Source organism: Buteo buteo, chromosome 22 (genome assembly GCF_964188355.1).
Source record: "Buteo buteo chromosome 22, bButBut1.hap1.1, whole genome shotgun sequence".
Lineage (NCBI taxonomy): Eukaryota > Metazoa > Chordata > Aves > Accipitriformes > Accipitridae > Buteo > Buteo buteo.
The window spans coordinates 3,409,747-3,433,186 of record NC_134192.1 but is presented as its reverse complement, the minus strand read 5'-3'; the positions used below and the strand labels follow the sequence as shown (position 1 = coordinate 3,433,186).

Here is a 23,440-nt window from a genome sequence, read left to right as displayed (position 1 = left end):
ATATTCCATTTCATTTCCAACACTCTGCCTCCCTTACAAGTGCTTCCTGGTAGAAATCCTCTGACTGAAACTTAGAGGAAATATTTTTGTCGTAATTTCCTCCTTCTGACAACAGAAGAAAAGTTCATGACTAGGCAGCCTGAAAAATATTTGCTACACAAATAAATTATGACTAGATGCACACAAGAGGCATACAAATATTGACAATTTAATCCTAGTTCTCCTTACACGTGTTAATACTTTACCAAGTTCACATGCAAATGGATGCAGAAGTAAAAAGATCTGCATGAGGCTGTGTAGCAATCTGTGTACACTACAGCGATGGCGTGTACTTGAACAAGCCGTTTCCTCACTCTTGCCATCCATCACTATATATCTGTTTGGTTTACCCCTCCATTTTTTATAATTTTTTTATATATATACATACACACACATATATATATAAAACAATGCATATGTACACACGTGTCTATATATATGCATTAGCTCAAATGAGAATGTCCCTGTACAAGGGACATTTATGGTTCTGGCAGGATGTAGCTGAAACAATAAGCAAATCTAAAACTTCTGGAACATCTAAAAAGCTTTCTAGTTGGCAACATATAATTGGTAAGATGACACTGAAGATCTTAATTATTACCACTGACTGCAAGGCAAATTCAAAGTTATCATGGACATACTCTTTTAAGTGAGATGCTAAGTTATGGATCACACACTGTTTTAGAGAAGAGTAATGGTTTTATTCTTAACCAATGCATTGCTCCATCTATAAAACACCTTCACCAATTAGTAAAGAATTTTAGGATTTGACGATGCAAACAAACAGCAGCCGCCTCCCCCCACCCCCGCCCCCTTTAATCTAACAGCTATGTATTTAGAATACAAGAAACCAAGACGCTTTAATTCAACTACTGCTGTTTTGGAATATCATCTAAAATGGCTTCATCTTATGAAGAACCTTGGCTTTGAATAAACTTTGTAAAAGCTTTTTGTATTCTCTACTATACTATTTACTCCTTAATAACTTTAGAAACTCCCATTTTCTATTCTCTTTCATTACTTTCCCCCATGTTTTGCAGTACACAAGGTAGTAGTATTTCCTTGTTTGTATATTAACACCATCAATGAAGCAGCAGAGCCCTAGAAATAATCTGGCTCTGCGATAGTGCAGAACTGAACATGGCAGGCTACATGTGGAAGAGCAAGGCTCAGTGACAGAACAGGAGGCTAACAAAGGATAATTAAAACCAAAACAATATTTGGAAATAAAAGTTAAGTCCTTGTATGTTTTTTTTCAGGTATAGTTTTAGGCTTAACACTTGGGTTGCCTGTGTGCAAGTTAAAATCCAAACATTTCGTTTTCTTGAAGAAAGTCAACTCGTGTTTCTATTAAGTAAATGAAGCAACAGAAAGAGAAATAATTCCTACTTCCAACTGCAATTTCTTCCTATGGAAAGGAAAATTAAACAGTGATCAAGCACAAGGTGACTGAGAAACTCAGGTTCATCTCTCAACTTTTTTTTTTTTAAAACGTGCTAACAGCAGTCTTCGCATGTAAAATACACCGATAAAAACCCAGGCTCTCACTTTACCCCACAAAAAAACCCACTTTAGTGCTTCTAGTATCTGAGCTAACCCAGGCATCACAGTTTAACAAAGCGCTGTGCACCACAGAGATGCTTTGCTCCTGTTCTAGGATCAGTAAGGATACATAACTGAGAAGCACACAATATTTCTGGCTAAGTGTACAACTTCAGTTTTCACCAAAGTTTTCTATACATAATTACCTTGAATTTAGAGCTGCTGAAACTAAAAGTGGTCAAAGCTAGGCAAAAATCACATAAACACCAGAAACAGAATCTATCATGTTTAACTACAGCCTTTGGACTTTATTAAATTTCTAAATGGCTGAGTCCTACTTTATAGCTTGCTTTAAATTACTAATTACATTAAATGGAAAAAAGGTACCTGTCCTAAAAGTCTGCAAAGACCTATGAAAAAGATCAAAGGACAGCATGAAAGGAAGAAGCTGTATCATCTCATCCTTGGGCTTACAGAAGCGCTGGAGAATGGGTTACAGGAGACCTGGTCCAATACAGAAGAACAAGGTTTTATTATGTTCATTGGCAAACAGATACATTTGAAAGCATGACTAGATATATGAGGCTTAATCATTGAGGGAGAAACTGCACATCTATAATAAATATCTGTTGCAGCTACGTGATACTCTAGGTTGTAATTCATGTTGCTCAAGACCTTTGACAAGTCTTGCTTGGTCAGCAGACTATGGAAATTGCTCTGAGGAACTTTATTTCTATACAAGCTGGATGAAAAAAACAGTACACATGGAAAACTTTCTACTTCACTTCTAACAACAGTTTTATAAAACTTGAGACAAATTCTTAGCAAATCCTTTTACTTGTGTCCTTCCACTACCTCTTCAAGCCAAATTTTTGGAAAACAACAACGTTCCCCTGGAAGAATCACAGCAAATATTAGGAACAGAATATAATTTATAAACCCTTGTTATATGAGCATACCAACGCCAACTGGGGCTCCTCATTTTTGAGCTTAGTCTCAAAATGCAAGGCTGAACAATGTGGAATGCATTATACAAATGAAAATAAGAACAGTAAATGACATGTAATGCTAGCTTTTACTTTCCTGGTTTGCCACCTGGGAAGGAAAAAAAGTTTCAGGTCTTTTCTCTACAATAAAATACAGAATAATTATTAATTTCTAATCAAATTGTGTTTGTGTTCACACAGTGCATCGTAATACACGTGACTAAATTCCACATTACCAAACAAAAAAAAAAGATTTCTTGGTCTATTTACATCCACAAATACAATTCAGCAAGCATTTAAGTACAGAAATGCAATCTTTGGTGACTGCATAAAAGATTTTAAGGAACCTTACACTAACGATAATTACGTACAATTTCCAGAACATGGATACAGAGAGGCAATAGTTAAGCCAGGTTTGCTCTTGCTCCTTTTCCCGAGATTTCACCCCAAAGCATCGTAAACAAGTACTTTCCCTCTTCCAGAATATTTACGCTATGTTTTCAATGAAAACATTGGAAAAACGTACTTGTGCACAGAGTGCTGCTATCACAAGGCAAAACCCTAAGTAAGATGTTTCAGAGGTACAAGTTAAGCAGCTCGGATTTGAAAAAAACGACCTTGGAGAAAAGGCTCAGCGACTTGTGTATGAAAATTCACTGTAAGTCTTTCTCGGAAGATCGTACTTTTTCAAGTCCATGAGCGAGCGCACACTTACTGTCTACCAAGGAGCAACGAGATCTCAAATGTGGATGTGGATCTCAAATGATAAGAACAACCTATTTTCCAGTTTCCTTCTGAAACCACAGGAGTGTTGATGTGACTCCCTACCATCAGTGTTTGCCTAGCACTGGAAAAAAAAAAAAAAAGGCAGGCAGGAGCAGTTCGCAGAGAGGGAAGCAGCTGAGCAGGAAATGCCGTTTTGGATCCAGAGCCGTGTTTTCGACCCGGAGCCCTGGTTAAGTCGGTCTGTTTCCGACCAGCCGAGTCACCCCCCGTACCCACCCGCTGCTCGCACCCCCCAGAGCCCACGCCAGCTCCCCCGGGAGGAGCTACCCGGCGGGCTTTGCCTCAGAAGCCGGCGGACACCTCACCACACATCCTCGTCCCTCCGAAGCGGCAGACCTCCGCAGCGGACCGCCCGGAGGGGCCGGAGAAGACCCGTCGCCGAGCACGAAGCCGCTATTTTCGGGCTCGGACCCTCCCCGGCGGCGGAGGGTCGCTGAGGGACGGCCCGCTCCCGCGCTGCGCCTCAGGCAGGGGCGCGGCGGGACCTCCCCTCCCCCCCCCGCCCTCACTGAGGGGACACGTAGCCCAGCCTGGCGCCGCGTCCCACCGCAGCCGCCTTCACGCCTCCCGCGGGAAACGCCCGGCGAACCCTCCCCCCCCGGCAGCCCGGGACGCCGTGACAACGGCTCGGCCGGCGCTGGGCAGAGGGAACCGGGACAACCCCGAAGGAACTGCGTACCGGCTACCGTCTGACCCCGCGATCGAGGGGGAGCCACCTCCCACCGTCCAACCCGTGCGGGGGAAAGGCAAAACCCCGTGCCGTGGCGGAGCAGCCCCGCCGGAGCCCGGCCCCGCACTCACCGGAGGCTGCGGGCGGCGCGGACCGCCCGCCCCGGGATCGCGCCTGGCACTTTGCCCCATACCGCGGCCCGGCAGCGCCGCGTCACGTGACCAGAGGGCGCCCGTTTCCTCCCGCCCACTCACGTGACGTGACCGCGGCCGGACGGCGGTGGGAGGGGGCGCCGCAGGACACGTGACGGCGGAGGCGCGGCGGTCGTTATCGGTACCGATCCTTAGCGCCGCATCGCGACAGAGCCCCCGAGGCCGAAACGCGTTATCTGACGGGAGGGGGAAGGCGCCCGGCGTCGGAAGGGATCCCTCCAGTCCGGGCCGGGGCAGGGCACCGAGCCGCACCGGCCGCTCCACGGAGCGTTTTCTCCTGGGCCCCGGGAGAAGCGGCGGTCTGGGACCTCCAATCTCCGAGGAGAGTAAAGGCAGCCACTTCATACATCTCGGCCGTATCAAAAAGCAGGCTTATTTGTGGTTTTCAGGGATTCAAATGACTGGGAGGTTTACAGCGTCTGCCTATAGCCCTGATCTACTTCCTAACAGATTTTGATTATGCAATAATTCATTAGAGAATTCATTAGAGAAGTCACATTTCTCTCAGCATCAGTGCTGGAATACTGCCTACTTCCATCGAGCATCTCCCACTCAAAAACTAACTTATGTTCTTCACAACTCTCATAAGCCTTGGAGAGAAGCAGCTTATTTGCAGAGTGATTCAAGTCATAAAAGTACTTCTGTGGAAAAAAAAAAAAGGGATCTCAACTTCATCAGTAGACGTGCAGCAGAAGCCAGAGGTAAAGCGACGTGAACTCTGCAGTAGGAATGCACATGAGGTTCATTTAAGCACGCACAGCTGGCTAAATGGACAACTATACGATGTTTTGGATTTATCCTTTATCCACTAGTGACCTTTACAGGAACAACTGGGACTGCCTAAAATATGATTTAATAATTTTGAGTTTTTACACTGTTTCTCATACTTCAGCAGACAAGGAGCATAGAGGAAACCTAGAAGAACCAGACAGGTTTCTAGGTATGTTTATTAGACCAGGAATGCCACTGTACAAGTGGTAATCAGGGAACAAATGCCATTACACCATCATTTTTTTCAGTGAAAGTTTAGACCAGTTCATTATAAGCAAAGGCTGTTACTCCCTCCATTCTTTTGGAGTGACTCTGCCAACAGGTGACAAGCCCCACTCAATTCCAGCTTGTGTAAACACCTGTAGGAGGATAAAAATAAAGATGATTAACTCTGAAATCAAAGAAACCTTCTGATAGAAGGCTATTTCTATTGTTTTCAGTGTAGATTTTTTGTATTAGAACATGACATTCGTCTTATAATAAAGCAAGTGGAACATATTGAGTAATATTTAAATACTTCAGTTGTCTATTTCAAAGTATTTAGAACAAACAATCTGTAATGTAAAACCCTATCACAATACTGTAATTTTAATCTATAAGTTTTTCTGCTGAAAGCTCTACCTGTATAGCTTAGAAATCCCAAGTAAAATACAGAACGCTTGTGTTTCTACTACATTTTAAAATCAAGCAATAGACTGAATTTGTGTAACAACTCAAAATCAAAATACGAGCTAACACAACTTTTATTTCTATCACATTACTATCCACTTATATAAAATGCTTCTAAATTCTGACCACCTAAGTCACTTCAAAGAAGTAAGCCCTTGTGAAACTTAACAGCTTGCAAGTTTACAGCTATAGTCACAACAGAGCGGTGAAAAAAAGGACAACTTACATATCCCCAGACAGCAGTAAAAACTGCAGCTCCACCAAGGAGTACCAGGTTTCCATATTTATCATGGAAGTTAGGCTCATATTTGCGATGAGCTTGTCTTACTGCAGTATGCTGAATGCCACGAGCTAATGAATGTTAAAGAGAATTAAAAGTACAGCAATCAACTGAAATACACATTCAAACCATTCACAATCCTCATCTCCCACCAACAGAGGCAAGTGTAAGCATTAAAAGACTTGAAGAAAAGCTGGAAAAAAAAATCAATCTTTTGGAGTTAGAGCTTTGGAATGATTCCAAAACACAGGATATGCTGAATATCTTGCATTTTGTTTCAGCTCTCCCAATTTCTCTCTAGAAAGTTATTCCTGAAGTCTAATTCCAGTAAGAAAATCCTCTAAGTTACCCTTTTCATTAGTATGCTTTCTTTGGGCCCTCAGTGTGGAAATTCAAGTTCTATTTCTCTAATAAAATAATTTTTTTAGTACTTAAGTTTCAGATTTCTATATGTAAGTATCTATATTGTCAGTATATGTACCTAATATAAGCATTTTCAGGGTGAAGCTCACCACCAAATTAAGCGGTTGAAGATAGTGGGTATGGGTAACACCTTTCTCATTCCTTCAAGATTTTTGAAGGGAAGGGAAGGAGGTGAAGAAGTAAGTGGAAATAACTGTGGGCCTTCACATGAGGTAAATAATAGAGAACGAAATACAGGAGGATATCTTCAGATGACAGAATGTATGATGTGCATTACAACTGTACACTATAAAAGCTATGCTTATTAAGAAGACAGAATGAAGAATCAAACCACTGGCTTCAAAACACTGAGATTTTTTAGTAGTTGGGTATAAAGCATTTGATGAGACAGTGATCCGTGCATAAAGATAGACATTACAAAATACAATCTTTTAGTTTCAGGTCAGTGGTTCCCATTTACCCAAACATGACTAGAGAAAACGATGGCAATACCCATAATGCTACTATGTCTCTAGCATGGTCTGTGAGGCCGCACAAGTTAGCGTTTGGGTTTTTTTTAAACAGAAAAAAGAAGCTTGAGTATCTCCCGAGAGAAACACTGCTAAGCACGTTTATTTTAGGTGCATGCACCTCGGCCTAAGCACATCAACAACCAGGACCGGATTTGAGAGGACCAGGTTAAGCACTGGGGAGTCTATCACTGAAGAGGTAACCTTACCCTTGAGTTTAAGGGCTGGTCATTGACTACACCTTGCCACCTCAGGTTACAAGACCTAACGTGCCTTTAGTTACTATCAAGGAGGAAAAGCACTGACGAAGGGAACCCAAGGTCAGCTCAAGTAAAAGCAACTAGGAGGTAAGAAACAGAAAGAAAGAAGAAGAGCAGCAGATGAAGGACGACGAGAGAGCCGCCCCTCAGCTGCCCTCACGACCCTCCTCCGGGAACGAAGCGAGCCCAGAGCTGAGGGGACAATCCTCACAGGGACGACAAGAAACCGGGAAGAGACCCCCTGACGAAACAGCCTACTCCCAAGAAACACCCCCAGCACTCCAGAAAGCCTCTTCGTTGCTTACCGGTGAGGTTCAGAGCAGCCCTAGCCACAGGGAACATGCTGACAAGCGGCGTACGACCCTTCCCCCGGCGGGATGCTGCTACCCTTGGCGAGCGGTGAAAAACAAAATGGCCGCGCCGGAAACGGCCGGTGCGCGGCGCCGAGCGGAGCCGTGTGGGTAATGTAGGCGCGCAGCGGCGGCGGGAAGGTGCCGCCTCGCTGCCGTTGAGCGAGAGCGGGGAGAAGCTCCGTAGCCGGGAGAGAGGGGGAGAGAAGGGCTCCTCTCCGCCTCACGGGCTCGGAAGCGCTCCCCGCGAACGGCCGGGGAAGGCGGCCGCGGCCGTGAGGAAGGCGGTAAGAACCTCCCGGCGGAGGGTGTAGTTGCAGTGTCAGGATGGCCGAGTGGTCTAAGGCGCCAGACTCAAGGCGTTCCGCGCCTTCCCGTGGCGGGTTGGGTATTCTGGTCTCCGTATGGAGGCGTGGGTTCGAATCCCACTTCTGACACCACTTTTTTTACTTTTTTTTTTTTCTCCTTTCTGTGCGAATTTAAAATCACGAAAAGGTCGCTGCTAAAGCCAGAGATTTGAGTGCAAATAGAAACTGCACCGAGGCCCGCGGCGCCAGAAATAATTTCCGTAGTGTGCACGTCCTCCAATAGAGAAATTAATAAAAAAAAACCCGAAGCATGAATAAACCCACGTTTTTCTGTGGCGACGACTCTCAAGAGCCCGTAACCCGTTACACCCCGGCTGAGGATTTCCCGAGGGCGTTTACGATTTTAACAATCTTTTTAACACACGACCCAGCAATATACGTGCGCGTATAAAATCAAGCAAGCGCACGCCTTTGGGGAGCTACCGATGAAGCTCCTTGGAGTTTTATTCTAAATTCCCATTTTGGTTTCTTAAGAGCTTACCGACGTGAGGCCAGGCCCCTCGCCGGGGTGCCCCCCCCCCCCGGACCCCGAGCACACTGCGGCCGTGCACCATTTTGCAACGTTTAAAGAGCCGCAGGCGCTGAGGAAAGCCCGGGTGTATCCTCAAGGTGAGGGGCTGCCGCAGCTTCAAGGCGGGCACCGACGAGACACCCCCACCCCCCCACAGCCACCGGCGCTGCCGCCATGTCCGGGGGGTCCCGGCCCGCCTCAGCGCGGCAGGGCCCGCCCTCCCTCAGGGCTCCGCCAATCGAACGGCTCCAGCTCGCCTCGCTCCTATGGGCTAGCGGCAGCCCGTGCCGGAGACAGGTTGAACGAATCAGAGTCGCGGGGGGGCCGGCGCCGCCGCCAATAGGAAGTGCCCGGGCGGGGCCGCGCTGCCGGTGAGTCGGCGCCCGCCAATGGGCGTGAGGCGGTAGAGCGGGGCGGTCATGGCGGCGTTGCCGGTGCTGGCGTTGCTGGTGCTGCTGCTGGCCTGGGGCGGGCCGCCCGCCGCCGGGCAGAAGCGGAAGGAGGTGAGGCACCGCCGGGAGCACCCCCCTCCGCCGGGCTGCCCCCGCCTGCGGTGCCGGCCACGGCAGGGCAGGGCTCGACGGCGGCGGGTTTCCGCGGTGGCTGGCCTGCGCTGAGGCGGTACAGCGCCGAGCGCCGGGGAGGCCGGGGCCGGGAGGCCGCGCACTGGGCGGCTTGTCCCTACGCCGGGTCGCCGGCGGGGCTTCCCCGGGCTGAGGGTCGGCCCTCCCCGGCGGCGGCGGCCGGGCTCTGAGGGGAAGCCCGCGGGCACGCCTGGGGGCCGCGCGGAGCGGTTGTCTGTTGAGGGTCGTACAGTTCTAATTAATTTTTCTTTTCTTTTCGAGTGTGTCTAGTTCCAGGTTCTAATGTTCTTGTAAAAAGCGCCGTGAGAGTGTTGTCTTCCGGCTGTATGGGATTTGGAGGGCGGGTGGACTGGCTGTATTTGGTTGTAATTACAAAGGTGTCACTTATTTCCACAGGCTTGACTCCTAGCGTTTGAAAAGATTCCTCTGTATATACTTGTGTCCGTTGATAAGTCAAAGAAGAGTAGTTTATTGTTAACCCTAAAATATTTGCCTGGAGAATAGTGTCAATAAGGAGTAGAGAATTAGTTTATGATAAATGCAACATTCGTTTGTGGTTTTTTTTTCTCACTTATCTAATGCTTCTTTGTATAATGTTATAGAATTGCTTGGCCCGTTTTTGAAGAAGAGCTTAGTGTACTGGGTGTTCCCGAGTTCTCCAAATATGTACTGAATCAAGTTTTTTCCAGCAACGCTGAAAATTAGATGTTGAGCTCGCTTCCATAGTGCTTCTATCTTTAGTATTGATTCTACTTTCACCAAGTTTTGAAATCTGAAACAGAGTGTGATGCTTAGCATCACATACTGTGGAGTGGTTTGGGGCAGCACGTACATCTGAAAGAAATCTTACAGTTAGTGACATGAGGAAGAAGTAGTGAGCTAACAGTCTTCACCAGCATGTGTGATATGAACTGCTTAAAGGCAAAGTGCTTAAAGCGTGTGTATTACTAAGTGCTTAAAGTAAATGAATAATACTAACATGACTGTCAAAAGGATCTGTGAATGCCTTCAAGAATCTTAATGAAGAATCACATCATGCGGTCAGTGTTCTTATGAAATACAGTGCAGCTGTTTGTTATGTCAAATCTGAAACCCTTCAAGAGTGTACTGTGAGACTAGGAAAAAATCACACAAAAAACCAACAGGGTTTCTCTGACTTTATTTTCAGATGGTCTTATCGGAAAAAGTGAACCAGCTGATGGAGTGGGCTAGTAAAAGATCGGTTATTCGAATGAATGGAGACAAATTTCGACGCCTTGTGAAGGCACCACCCAGAAATTACTCGGTGATTGTGATGTTCACTGCTCTTCAGCCTCACAGACAGTGTGTTGTGTGCAAGTATGGGCTTAATTTAGTCCTAAATTAGAACTTGAAAGTCATCATATGCTTTGTAGGAAATTAAGACTAGGATAAAACTTTCACGTATGTGGGAGGAATATGCTGGGGCGCATTATAGTAGGATTATCTTTGAAATTAAATGCGTGGAAATATGCGTGTGATATGTATGCGAGAAAACTACATAGTCCTTAATTATTTATCTCCCTCCTAAAATAATCACTGCATTGCAGAAACAAGATTCATACAGATGGGCTTTTGGAGGAAGATAGGGTGAAAACTCAACTTAACGTGGCATGAGCTGCTGAAGAAATATTTGTAGAATTACTGCTGGCCATGCAGTCTAAAAGTTGCTGTTGCCAATCAACGTATTAATTATTTACAGTTGTAATGTGCTGGATCCTTAACCATATTATAGCTTTCATGTATTAATCTGGAGGTAGCAGAGGTCTGTAAAGATGATTTTTATACCTAGTTAGTTGAAATTAATTGGTTTCCCATCCTCTGACATGAAAAAGAGGGTATACCTATACTTGTTTTGGTGCTCCATGGACTAGCAAATCATGAGCTGCTGGGTTCCACTTCAAATTTCAATTTAGAAATTATCACTGCTTGTGTTCATGACCTCAACAAAACTTGTCCTTGCATTTAAAGAATCAGTGGTGCTGGATGCTTCACTTGATTGTTAGATGAGCATCTGGCCTTAAATTTTTTCTTTAACACTAGAAAATTAATGCAGGGGTGTGTGGGATGCACCCATTAATGGGGTGGGTGGCTACAGCTCCCTCAGCTGTTTTATAACTTGTGTTCTGGACAAACATATGATACAGCATCTCACTTTGTGTGTTTTACAGGCAAGCTGATGAGGAATACCAGATCCTGGCAAACTCCTGGCGATATTCCAGTGCATTTACCAATAAGATTTTTTTTGCTATGGTAGATTTTGATGAAGGCTCAGATGTATTTCAGATGGTAATGCCTGTCTTTTTCTCCTCTAATGTTATTTTTAACTGGGGTTTGGAGACTGAGGGCAAGAAGGTAAAGATGAATACAAAATTTAGTGTTACAATGATTAAAGAAATAATTGAAAAGTTAAAGGTTGCCACTCAGAAGAAATGAGAAGAGCAGAGGGCAGTAGCATATTGGCAGTAATATTAACAGAACTGAGAAATCAGGAATAGGCACAAGGAGTGAGCTGGCTTCTCTGACTGTTTTTTTCTGAGTTTGTCTCCTATAATAACTTACACTGTAATTCTTAATGGAATTCTTTTATGATACACTAAGAGGCAAGATAGAAAGTGCCAATGTCGTTAGGAACAGCTATTACAGTTTTTAGATTACTAGAGGATGATAGATTAGACTTTCAGTATGGGTTAACTTACTTCTTTTCAAGTACCCAGTCATTTTGCTCTTCTTTTAACGTGTAACCAGATTTTTTTAAACATATGAGAACATTCCATGTATGCTTGCAATTGTAGATTGCATTAATAGTTCATTATAGTTTTGCAAATCTTAACTTTTTTTTTAAGAGATACTTATCTCTCTTTAAAAGCTACACAATTCAGGGAATGATATTATATTAAATGGAAGCTTTTGGACTGGAGAAGTGGAAAGGGATGTCCTTCATTATTATTGTTAAGTTTTCCCATAGTGTTACATCAAAAATTCATTCATCAAGCTATGGCCTTTATAGATCATTCTATATATTCCTATTTTGCACATTTCTTTCCCAAAAGTAGTATTTAGAGAAGAAACATTCAAAAAACCTGAAATGCTGTGGGAAAAACAGTGTTAGGAAAAGATAGAACTGCATTTTGTAAACAACTACTTCTATTTACCTATTATAATCTCCTCTGAACTTGTCTGAATCTTTTGAATCAGTAGTTATAGGTCTGAGTACTAACAAAGCAATGTCAATCACTTCAGAAAGCATGCTCAACTGTGTTAAAAAAAAAAAAAGCCTACTAAGAAGTAACAATTTTTTTGGAAGAAATCCAGAACAGCTAGTGACAGAACTAAAAAAAATTTCGTTTCTCAATATCAAAAGGAGAAAACAGCATCGAACACAAAAGGAAAATTGCAGGAGTATATTGATTACTTTTATGAAATACAGAATTGCAAGATACTGTGTGCTGTCTCTTTTTTTTTTTTTAAGTTATTGTCAGTGAAATCTGTTTATTGAATAGTTACTTTTTCTAATTGATTTAGTGATGATGTTGCAAGATACAAATGGAATAGAATTGTGTTACTAAATAGAGCTTTCATGGTGCTGTATCTTCTTTGAATTTTCTAAATACAGCTAAACATGAATTCCGCTCCAACCTTCATTAACTTTCCTGCTAAAGGGAAGCCTAAACGGGGTGACACATATGAACTTCAGGTGCGTGGCTTTGCAGCTGAACAGCTTGCTCGTTGGGTGGCTGACAGAACTGATGTCAATGTAAGTATGTACAGACTTTCCCCATCACCACCCCTGCAGGACTCCCTTACTATGTAATTCCAGCTATGAAATATATTGGTTGTGTTCTGTGGCTAACAATCTACTCTCGGATACTCTAAGTAGTTCTTGTCTACAAAATCTAGTTTGGGCCCATAACTACATCTTTAAGTTTCCTTATATTCTGTGTTCTAATATTTTGTGAAATTTTGCATTTGATAAGATGGTAAAACTCATCGCCTTCCTTCTGCCTTTTCTGTTCCTGTGGAAGAAAAACAGTCTTTAAATTATTAGGTAGGGTAAATGTGTATAAAACTGAAGTTACAGTAATGGGGGAAGAAGCATTATTTACTTCCCAAGTCAGATTTATTATACAGAAAATTTTTCTCTGTGTGTTGATGTTTTTTTTCCAGTCTAATATATTGTGGATTTTGGTAGCAGGAGTGCGGATATAATTTACAATCCCAATAATGTATAATCCCGTTGAGGGAAAACAATTTAAGTACCTTCTGTTTAGATTCGTGTGATAAGGCCACCAAACTATGCTGGACCGCTGATGTTAGGACTGCTGCTGGCTGTCATCGGAGGCCTCGTATATTTGCGTGGAAGCAATCTGGATTTTCTGTATAACAAAACTGGCTGGGCATTTGCTGCTTTGGTGAGTAATTGCAAGTCTTGTCTGCATGTTGTCATGAGTTTTGTAGTAATTCAAGTCTTTAAAAGCTTTTGTATTTAAAGATGCTTAAACCTGGTAGAGGAAAATGAGGTGCATTTAATTTTATTTTTTGGTATTTTGATAATATTATTTGATCTTGGTCTTTTCAGCTCAGTTAATGCTTGATAAGATAATAAAAGTTAGGACAATACCTAGCCTAAGATTGTATTCCAAACCAGTATGATTTGGTATGGAAATGAAAAAAAATTGCATAAAAAAATAAAACCCCCTTATTAAATAGTGTTTTTTTTCTTCCCTTTTCAGTGTTTTGTGTTAGCAATGACATCAGGCCAGATGTGGAACCACATTAGAGGTCCACCCTATGCTCATAAGAATCCCCATACAGGACAAGTTGTAAGTCTTTTCTTCGTTTTCTATTCTGCATTTCTACTGTATTTTTACATAATAAGGCTGATACTAAAAGAGGCAAGTCAGAGTGCAAATTCTATTTTTGACTTCTTTCTTTGTTAGTCAGTGATGCTAACCTCTCCTGCAGTGAGCAATGCAAAATAGCTGTTGATTAGTTCAGAGAGGATATGTCTTCTCTTAAAATACACCTGTAAAAGAGGGGGTTTGTTTTGTGTTAAACAGAAGGAGCGTTAGAGCTCCAGTCATGATTTAGATTTTCTTCCAATTAGCTTTATGGTTTTCTTGGCTCAAATAGAAGAGGAAACTCTGTTTGCAAACTTTTACTTTACTACTGAGAAAGCACAAAATACTGATTGTAATCCAAAGCAAAGTGCTCTCTTGTGTAATTGCTGTGTGATAACTTCAACCATTACCTAGAATTCCATTTTGATAGGAAGGTTGTTCCTACAGTGTCTTGTTCAATGATTCATTAATTCTGGAAGAATGGTGGCATTAGTTCTGTGATGTTCAGAGAGTAAGGACAAATGTTACTCAGGGTTTTTTTAGGTGTATTGCTTTCTGTGCTCAGTAATAATCTTTTAAGAGATAGAATAAAAAATACAATTCTTAGTCAGATAAGGAATATTAAGATTAATTTACTATCCAGCAGCATGTTCAGTTTCTTGTTAGAAACTGCTCAAAGTGCTTTCCGTGCAGTAAAGCATCAGACAGCCGTCATATGGATGGTACTGTGTTGGAAAAGGCACATACTGGTTCCAAAGTGTTGCCTTGGAGTTTTTGTTGTGTTAATACACAGAGAGTTCAAGGTCATCTTGTGTGTGGAAACTTTTGATTATTCTAGTAATCACAGAAAGCTAAGAAGGTAATTAAAAAATGCTCTAGGGTTAAGAGGATAGCATACAGAGTAAGCAAGACTATTTGCTGACATATTATTTGGATGGGGGGGCGGTCCCCCCCTTGCTTCAAAACCGAAGGTAAGCATTTCTTTCATCCCTCCTGTTGTTTTCCATCTTCAAAATCTAAAAGTAAAAAAAATGATACATTTTGGAGGAGGCATAATGACAATGCTTTTTTTGCTTAGGTTCTGGGGGTAGATTGTTTTAAATTACCTGATCTCTTCCATTTCTCTGACCTCCTATGTGTCTTTTAACCATTCCTATTTGTTTTCATGTTTACTTTTCAGTAGTTATTTACCTGTGACATTCGCTTTCCTCTGTCTCGTACATATATTGTATCTCTAGTGATGAAGAGACATGATGGTTCTAAGCTGCTAACAGTAAAATAAAGGTGTGATGTTGAGTCTTTACATGCTAAACAGTCCTATTGCTGATTCTGGCAATTTCATGTCTAACCTGGTTTTTTTAGCTTATACAACCATCTAATGACTTCCATATAAAAATGTCTTCCTTTGAGATTCTTGAGGTAAATTAATGTCTAGTGACCTTAGACTTATGAAACCTCATTCTTGGGAAAAATCAGTTTTAACATCACTTGAAATATACTGCTCTGTACACAATATAGAATGAGATACACTGTAAAAGCAGTCAGAATGTATTGAGAGCATTGCATTTCTTCAGGTGCTTATAGATCACATAGTGGCTTTTCTCATGTATTTTACTCAGAAGGGAATTTATTTGGTGAAATGTCCTTTCATGCCTGGTTAGGTGGGTCAGGCCCTCTGTATTCTTCTATAAAAAGTGGATCTGCTTATCAAACTTTTTTTTTTTTTCCTGCTTAGATATAACATCACAGCCATAGTGATGTAGAGCTTCCCATAAGGGATTAAAAAATGGTATTCTTTCACAAATTTCAAATTTTCTGTTAACCCAGTTGGTTAGTAAACTATTAATGTAAATAAAACTGAGCCAACTTACCGAGTGGAAGTTCTCGTATTTTACATGTTTTCTTGAAAACGCTTCCTTTTGTTTTTTCTGTTTACATCATTCCTAAGCCTTTTTGAGACTGAAGAAGGAAGCTTCAATGGTATTGGTAGTGATGTTCCTTTTTCTGGTATGCCATGAAAAATATTTCAAATGCTTGGTTCTGCAGCCAAGTGAGTAGGGTTCACATGCAGATTGAAGAGACTGTCCCGAAGCGGAGGAGCAATGTATGTAACCTAAGAATCTAAGTCAGGGAATGGATCAGACTTGGATCACAGTGGGTGCAGGAGGGCATAATTACAGTCTTTTGCCCTGCTGAACAGGGGATCTGGACCGTGAAGGTTGTAGTTGCACTTGAACTTAGTATAATCTGAATGGTACTTTAGGGCTGATTGTGCATGTTAATAGAAGAAGGATTTTTGATGCTGACACAGCTTCCCCCCAAAATCAGTGGTCAACAAATGAAATTGTTTGTGCTCCAACTTCTGAAAGAGACAGTGCAAAACCCAGTTCCAAGCTCTATAGCTGTTTTTTGTGTCAAAGTTGACTTCAGTCTTTTCTAAAATCAGTTACTCTTTGTCTCTTACAGAACTATATCCATGGAAGCAGCCAAGCCCAATTTGTGGCAGAAACACACATTGTTCTTCTGTTTAGTATCCTTCATACTGAGAAGCATGGGGTTGGTGATGATTTTTCTGCTGGCTTATGCTGCTGCCTTTTCTATGAGAGTGCCTTGTCAAGGCTCATAACTGTCACCTAATACTGACGCAGAAGCTTGTAGAGCCTTTCTGTGTTGACAACTATGCTTTTCCTATGCCAGTGATCTTTAAGTTGAATAGAAAAATGTTTATTGCTTTCTCACCACCTTCTTCCTTGCTTAATGACTGAACTGAATACAGTGTTGGAAGATGTGGATCTCTGTGGAATCATAAGATTCTTCATGATAGCCCCTGTTCCTCTGTGCATGTCTCTTATCTTTTCAATCTCACTTAGTTCTTGCTTTGGTGTTGAATTCCTTCCTCTGTTACAGATCTTTCTTATTTCTTTGCTTACCTTCTTTACTTTTAATGTTACCACTTGTTCATGCTAAGGATTCAGGATTTTTCCATGCTAGTATTATGCCGTCAAGAAAGGCAAGCGGGAACTTGCAGGTTGAGAGCTTTTGCCTTTCTTATTTGTATAAAAATGTTTCTTTGGAGTCGTAAGAATACTCTAAAATTGAATGTTCTTTTCTTTTCCCACATGGATGTTTTTGATCCATCATCTGTAACTTTAGTAATTTCTGACTCAAGCTTTTCTTCCTTGTCTTGTCACCTGTGTCAGCCTGTGCATTCTTTTATCTTTTATACAGGATTTTTTATTTTATTTAATTTTATCTTTTTTTCTTGCAGCTTCACAGTCCCAAGCTGTTTACATTTTATAGTACACAAGTATACAGAATAGCAGACTTACTACAGGCACATAATTTCAAAATTTCATTCAAAGTACCTGTCCTCTTCACTGCTTGATCATGATGAACAAGTCTCTTCTGTTGCAACAGCAGTGTTCTTTAACAGGGTGCCTTCTGCTCATTTCTCCCTTTTCTCTTTTTGTTTTATCTATTCAAAATACCAATTTCAGCAAGTGATGCATTGGGTTTTTTGTAACAAAATAATGTAAAGTAAGCAATTGATGTTTAAATATGCTGGTGTTAAAAGAACTTTACTCTCTTGCTGTGTATTCATTATCAAAGATTTTTTTTTTTTAACTTAAAACATCCATTTGGAGGGGAACTTCTGGTCTTTTTCTAATTATTACTGTACTTCTGATGCACTCAGTCAAGTTCAACCTAGAAACTTTTTGTTGATGTTGATTTGTGTTATTGCTGTCCATTACATTATGGACCCAATCTACCAGGCACCAGAGACATTTAAAATTGTAGAAGTTAGCAAGGTTTCTGTATGTTGAAGTCACTTTTCTCTTGTGCTGAAGGTAGACCACATCTGAAATGGAAAGATTTCCTAACGGTCCAGTTGCAGTCAATGAAAAATATTTCTCATTTCAGGAGGATGATTGGACTGAACATCTATAGTGAAATGGAGTTAAATATTTGGAAATTCTGTCTTTTGTTCCACTGGATCCATTATTTTGCTTTGCTAGGATTCTTTTTTTTGCAAATGTCAGGCCTTTTAAATTGTCTGTGCTTCTTTAATTTTACAAGCTTTAAGGTTTTTTTTAATTGAAGAATTAGAAAAGACTGAAATATTGCTACTTGAAAGATACCCTGTTAGATTAAATATTGCATGCATTTTATTCATTCTGTTACCTGAGTAAAATGCAAGTTGAATTCCTTTGGGGATTTTCCAGTGGAGTAGAACAGTAGTAGGTGTGGACTGAGCTCTCTGGGAAGGCATGCTGTTTCTTTACAAGCTGATATAATACATGCATGTTTTTAATTTTGTGTCAACACCTACTATACCTTCCAGTTTATGTTTTAAAGTTTGTATTTATTTTCTCTTAAAAGTTGATGTTATGAATGCCTTTCAGTTGCTTTTTTCCCCCATAGTTGCTGGTTGGGCTGGGAAGTCTAGTTTTTCCAGTGAGTTTTAATGCCCCAGGTATGGTGTGGGAACTGCATTTATAAGCTTATGAATGAGTGTATTATATTGAGTCTATTGTATTTTGTTGATTTAGCCTTAAACAACATTCACAGATGGTGGTGTTACTTTAGGAATGGTACTCCTTCATGAAGCTGCTACTTCTGACATGGATGTGGGGAAAAGAAAAAGTGAGTACTAATACTTTTCTTTCCAAGAGAGGGCATATTCAGTAAAGATTTTTGATACACTATTTAATAGATATGCTTTTGCACTGTGGGTTTTTGTACACTTGCCACCTCTAAGCAGAAGTGAATTGTTTGTTTTTTCGGCAGCATTTGGAGTTGCTTAGCAAACTGCAAGATAAATTCAAAGCCCTTTTGGGAGATGGAGAGATAAAAAGATGCTTTGCAGCATTTTGTTAGTAAGGGAGATAAGAAGGCACTTACTTTGTCTTGAAGAAATGGTATAAAATTGATTTACAGTAGGAATTTGAAAGAAAATGGGTAAATTTAGTTCTCAGTGACTCTGTTAGAGGTCTCATCTGACCAAATCTGTAAATATTACAGAATGTTTTTGAAAACCCCAGTCACTGTGGTGTGTTCAGTGACAAGCTGTCACATTACCAGAATCTTATTCTGCATCTCTTGCAGTTATGTGTATTGCTGGTATTGGCTTGGTGGTGTTGTTCTTCAGCTGGTTGCTGTCTGTCTTCAGGTCTAAATACCACGGCTACCCATACAGGTACGTCTTTTTTTGCTCCTTCATTGTTTTCCTGTGCATTGCAATACAGCTACACCAGTATAGACGTTTTTGAAGGAAGTGGGTAAACACAAATGAGGACTTTAAAAGACTGAGTGATACTAGAAGATTTTTTTTTTAATTATTTTTTTCTTTTACTTGGACTGCATGCTTATGAATGAATCTGTTCCTGCTGACTGGCATTTCCTTGTCTGGTAATATTATAAACCAGAACAGAGAAATAGGCAAAGAGCATATTTTCTGAAGTCTAATTGCTTCTTAAAGAGTGGCAATATTGGTCAATATAATAACCAGAAATAACGGTATTTGGTGGATATCACAATTTTTCAGTTTGGCCAAAGGAAAGATTGTGGTACTCTCCTTTTCATGCCATTAGATATTATAAAATATTTCTATTTTCATAGTGATATTTCAGCCAGTTTATACTGAAAATAAGTGTGTCCTATTTTTCTACTTTTTCCTACATATTCATACATCTTGATTATTAATCTTTATTTGTGAAAACAAGGAGGATGGCTGATGCTTTAAACCTGCATACATTTTGGGATTGCTTCTGTAAAGAGTCTAACACTATTGATTGACTGCTTAATACATATATATGATCAGTATAGGTATCTTATGTGTTTTTACTAGGTTTTAGGAATTTTGAAGGAATAAATACATGTCAAGGGACCAGCTCCTGACCATTTCAGTTTCTGCAAAGAGTTTAATTTGTCTGGAAGGCTAATCCCATAGGCAAATATTATCCCTTTTCTATGAGAAGTCAGTTCTTATTTTAAAATATCTAAATAATAAAACTTGTTATTTCATAAAGACTTCTCAAGACTGGAAGAGAGCTGAACTTATTCACTCTTTAATAACTGGTCAGCTTTGATTCTGGTCTATGCAATGGTCTTGCGTACTTCTGCTAACTTTGTTGTAGGTAAGATGTGGTTGTCTTGGCTTTTGAATTACTAGAAGACTCGCTTTTAAGCAACTTCTCCACAGCTGCTTACGTCGTAGTTGCATCAGGCCCAGTTTCTCATTCTGATTTTCTCAGCATATATGAAAGCTAAGTGGAATGTTGCACACCTTTTGTCTCTTATAAAATTAATAAGAATGTTTGTTATTTTGTTCCTGCAGTTTCCTGATGAGTTAAAGGATTCCAGAATCTCTAACATCAGAAAGGTGGCGACTTTGAAATTGCGTGTAATGGAATGGAAGAGCTAAATATGTATGGTTCGTGCTACCTCTCTTTACACTGAATGAGATAGTTAAACACTGAACCAAAGACGACATGTAGTGCCTTAAATATAACAAGCAATTTGCTCTGAAGGACACAGAGTATTAAGATGCAATCTCTTTTTCGTAAGCTTTATGTCTTCTTAAACAACTCTACTTCTAGTAAAATTCAGAACTTAATGCTTAGAGCTACATTTTCATAGACTAACTAGAAACAGTACTTTAAATTCAGTTGGATAATCTGTTTTCCATGTGTTTCTTTTTCCCTCAAATATTTATCACTTTATTTCCTGTTTGTGCATAGCAGGTGACAACAGCTTCTCTGTCATGCCTTTTCATGGTTGAGAAAACATCTTCTGGAAATCTTTTCTTTCAGTCTGTATGCAACCCTTGGAGCATACTCCAAATTCCAGTGTGGAATGTGCACATCCTGGAGTTGTATCTCATTTTTGAGAGGAGTCCTTAACTGCTGTATGATGCAAGAGGTTGTTTCACAGATGAAGGGAGAATTTTCAAAAGGTAGAACTGAGTTATTAATTCAGTTATTAATGAAAAACTTTCTTTGCCAAATGCTGAAACTGCAGCATTTAAGTTGTAAATGTTGGCTCAGAGCCAGCCAGAAAAAATATTCCTATACTGACCAACACTCACACTCTCAAAAATACAAACCAAAACTACAAAGGTAACTAGCTACCTGTAGCATGAATTAAAAGTTGCTAACTGGCTTTCCAGTTACTGCTCAGAACCCTGACAAACCAACAGGTATCAGATTTTTGGTCACTGTGTAAGTTCTTGCATTCTCCATTTATTTTTCTCTAAGTTTTTATCCTTGGGGAGAATATGGGAGTGGGCAGAGATATCTAATCTCAGGATAAATATTGTTACCCCAGGAAAGGTTTGTTAGCCTTACAGTTGAATGCATGTGCTTTTTGCTCTCTCCTTCTCTCATCTCACAAAGATTCTTTGCCTTAAGGATTCTTGAGTGGAAGATGTTGTGCCTCAGCCCAAACTGCTGTGTAGTTCAGCACCTGTACTACAGGAAATCTTTGCAGCCTGATTCAGTAACACTTCGTTCTGTAGGCCGTGGTGGCCTTGGAGGTTACTAGTCAGAAGAAAATATGATGAGACTTTTGTCTCCTGCTTCTGCCTCTCCCCTGTCTCAAGGGGTTACAGAATTTGGATGCTTTAGATTGAATCTTGGAAAGGACTATATTATTCAGAGTAGAATGTTAATTCTTATGCAATTTTGCTAAATTAACACACATCTCAAGTGCCTTAACTTCACTAATTTAGTTGTTTGATGTTTCAACTTTTTGAGATGCATTTTTCTATGCCATACAGAACGACAAGCCTTAGTGGAATGGATAAATTGTGTGCCTGACTGGATTTTGGACAAGTTTCAATAAAATTTTTTAGTGTAATCCATGCTCCTGTGTCTTTTGAACTTTAACATAAACCAAACAAAACTCTTTTCTTCCACTATTGCTTCAATGTGTTAATAGAAGTGTCTGTATATAGTAAATAACATGAGTATGGCTGAGTAGACTGGATTAGTAGCATATATGTGTTTATGTGGGAAATTACAGCCCAGAATGTCAATACTAGAGATCTTCTCATGTAGCCAACTAATAGCATAAAGATTGCATGGTTTTCACTTGTCTTTGACAGCTGTCCTGAGGTGAAAATTTTGGCTTCCTGGAGTCCTAGACAGATCAACTAATAGGATTTCTGGAGGTAGAATCTAGTTAGCCGTATAGATTTGCCTGGAACAACTCTGGACTGCTGTATCTATTGCTTATTTCCCTGCCCTGTTGGTACAATGCTTCCAATAAACTTTTAGGTTGGCTGTACTTTAGTCATTAGCAGTGCAGGTCAAAGTGGCTTACAATCTCATTCTCAAGTAGTAATGTTTTTTCTTAAACTTTCTAATTCTTCTGATGGGGTGCATATTTTATTCTGTCCCTCTGAAAAGCATCTGATCATATATTGACTAACATTAAACAGTTGCACATCTCACTGGTGGATGGTGGAGACATGTTGGCCTTCCACTTCAGGTGGTATAGATGTTGAGGTTTGGATTATCTTCTTTTTCCGTGCTGACATATGAAATGAAAATAATGCTTACTTTTTCTGACAGTTTTTCTGCTCTCTAGGCTGAAACTGAAGTGCGTGGAGGACGCAACAAGTGCGATAGTGGAGCAAAAGAAGATTGAGTGCTTGCAAGGACCTGTAGCAGATTTAGAGAGGATGCAGTTCTAGAAAGATTTGATTTGTGCAGCAGTTGAGCAGTAATGGCCAGCTATAATTGGTATCCAAAGTGATTCTCTGGGACCGTTGGGACGTGCATCTCACTAACTAGTTAGTCTAATACAGTTCTGGACCAGCAGAACAAAGGTGGAAGAGGCAATGCATTTGAGAGCTGGTATGCTAAAAGTGGGAGTTTGATGAGGCTTGTCTCCTTTAGAAAGTGAGTCATTAAGCAGCTCAGAAGTACCATAAAAGCTCACCTTTAGAGAACACTTATTGTAATAAAAGGAGGAAATGGTATGTTCTGTAGCTGAAAATGGACTGTGTGGTTTTGTTAATGTGGCTGGCCTCGAAGATTGCTGCTTTTTCTGCTTTTGAGAAGAGGCTGTGGTGCATTTAAAATGTATTTTGGAATAATAGCTAGAAATAATTTAGGGAGCTCTCTGGTGAGCTAAGCCCAAGGCAAGATAGTAAATCTAATTGGATTAATCTAGGTAATGGTTTGTGTTATCCACAATTTACTGGAAGCTCCTGTCTTCAAACCATTCTAGTGTTCAGTACAGAACGTGCTTCTTAATGGTGATGCCTAGTAGTCATTCCTGCAGTTAAGCCTTTAACAGAGATGCTTCATAAGCACATGCTCTTCAAGCTCAGAACTGCTTAGTCCTCCAACAAGATGGAAAATGTGGTAAGCTCTGCATCTGCTGTATATGGCTTGGTGCATGTGCAAATAACCTTCATTAATTCCATGGCTGGTGATGTCTGTGTGGCTGAGTGTACATACACAATCACATCATTAAGATACACATTCAGACATGACGGTAAGAACAAGTTAAACCTTTTGGCAGGCATTGGGATAGCCATCAGTGTCTGGGGAATATGATGAGATGATGGCTGCCTAGAGGCTTTAGGAGAAAAATGTAGATGCTTTTATGGTC

General features: G+C 40.8%; 3 protein-coding genes and 1 non-coding gene across 7 annotated transcripts in view; 2 read left to right on the top strand and 2 right to left on the bottom strand.

The window, feature by feature from the left end:
- The window catches only part of ATP7A (ATPase copper transporting alpha), a 31,170-nt gene extending 26,881 nt beyond the window's left edge, over positions 1–4,289 (bottom strand). Inside the window, exon 1 of one of the 2 annotated variants that reach the window (XM_075054528.1) lies at positions 4,155–4,289. The gene's annotated coding sequence lies outside the window, so the exon portion shown is untranslated. Of the gene's footprint in view, positions 1–1,968; positions 2,053–4,154 lie in introns of those variants that run through there. The other variant, XM_075054529.1, reaches the window with a different exon arrangement.
- An 851-nt stretch (positions 4,290–5,140) lies between these two features.
- COX7B (cytochrome c oxidase subunit 7B) lies at positions 5,141–7,611 on the bottom strand. Its single transcript, XM_075054159.1, has 3 exons — positions 7,453–7,611; positions 5,902–6,026; positions 5,141–5,365 (listed from the first exon to the last, which is right to left on the bottom strand). Exons 1-3 carry the CDS (start codon positions 7,487–7,489, stop codon positions 5,291–5,293), a joined length of 237 nt encoding a protein of 78 aa, XP_074910260.1. The 5' UTR covers positions 7,490–7,611; the 3' UTR covers positions 5,141–5,290.
- A 207-nt stretch (positions 7,612–7,818) lies between these two features.
- Positions 7,819–7,934, top strand: TRNAL-CAA (transfer RNA leucine (anticodon CAA)). The gene is made up of 2 exons: positions 7,819–7,856; positions 7,889–7,934. It is a non-coding gene; the product is annotated as a tRNA-Leu (tRNA).
- An 817-nt stretch (positions 7,935–8,751) lies between these two features.
- On the top strand, positions 8,752–21,680 carry MAGT1 (magnesium transporter 1). 3 transcript variants are annotated; one of them, XM_075053855.1, is made up of 10 exons: positions 8,752–8,879; positions 10,129–10,298; positions 11,150–11,267; positions 12,595–12,735; positions 13,250–13,390; positions 13,712–13,801; positions 16,286–16,349; positions 18,389–18,463; positions 18,926–19,016; positions 20,157–21,680. In XM_075053855.1, exons 1-10 carry the CDS (start codon positions 8,796–8,798, stop codon positions 20,170–20,172), a joined length of 990 nt encoding a protein of 329 aa, XP_074909956.1. In that variant the 5' UTR covers positions 8,752–8,795; the 3' UTR covers positions 20,173–21,680. The 3 variants fall into 3 exon arrangements, with proteins under 3 accessions (XP_074909956.1, XP_074909957.1, XP_074909958.1); XM_075053857.1 differs by lacking the exon at positions 8,752–8,879 and having other exon boundaries at positions 10,127–10,245; XM_075053856.1 differs by lacking the exons at positions 18,926–19,016; positions 20,157–21,680 and having other exon boundaries at positions 16,286–16,375; positions 18,370–18,390.
- The last annotated feature ends 1,760 nt before the right edge of the window (positions 21,681–23,440 follow it).

What these genes read in the sequence shown, in the direction of transcription:
- COX7B (XM_075054159.1), bottom strand. Translation starts at nt 7,489, where the DNA reads ATGTTCCCTGTGGCTAGGGCTGCTCTGAACCTCACCG. An exon ending in GGCTGCTCTGAACCTCACCG is followed by an intron (nt 6,027 to 7,452) that starts GTAAGCAACGAA and finishes AACATTCATTAG; the next exon opens with CTCGTGGCATTCAGCATACT. An exon ending in TTACTGCTGTCTGGGGATAT is followed by an intron (nt 5,366 to 5,901) that starts GTAAGTTGTCCT and finishes ATCCTCCTACAG; the next exon opens with GTGTTTACACAAGCTGGAAT.
- MAGT1 (XM_075053855.1), top strand. Translation starts at nt 8,796, where the DNA reads ATGGCGGCGTTGCCGGTGCTGGCGTTGCTGGTGCTGCTGCTGGCCTGG. An exon ending in GCTCAGATGTATTTCAGATG is followed by an intron (nt 11,268 to 12,594) that starts GTAATGCCTGTC and finishes TTCTAAATACAG; the next exon opens with CTAAACATGAATTCCGCTCC. An exon ending in ATCCCCATACAGGACAAGTT is followed by an intron (nt 13,802 to 16,285) that starts GTAAGTCTTTTC and finishes TGTCTCTTACAG; the next exon opens with AACTATATCCATGGAAGCAG.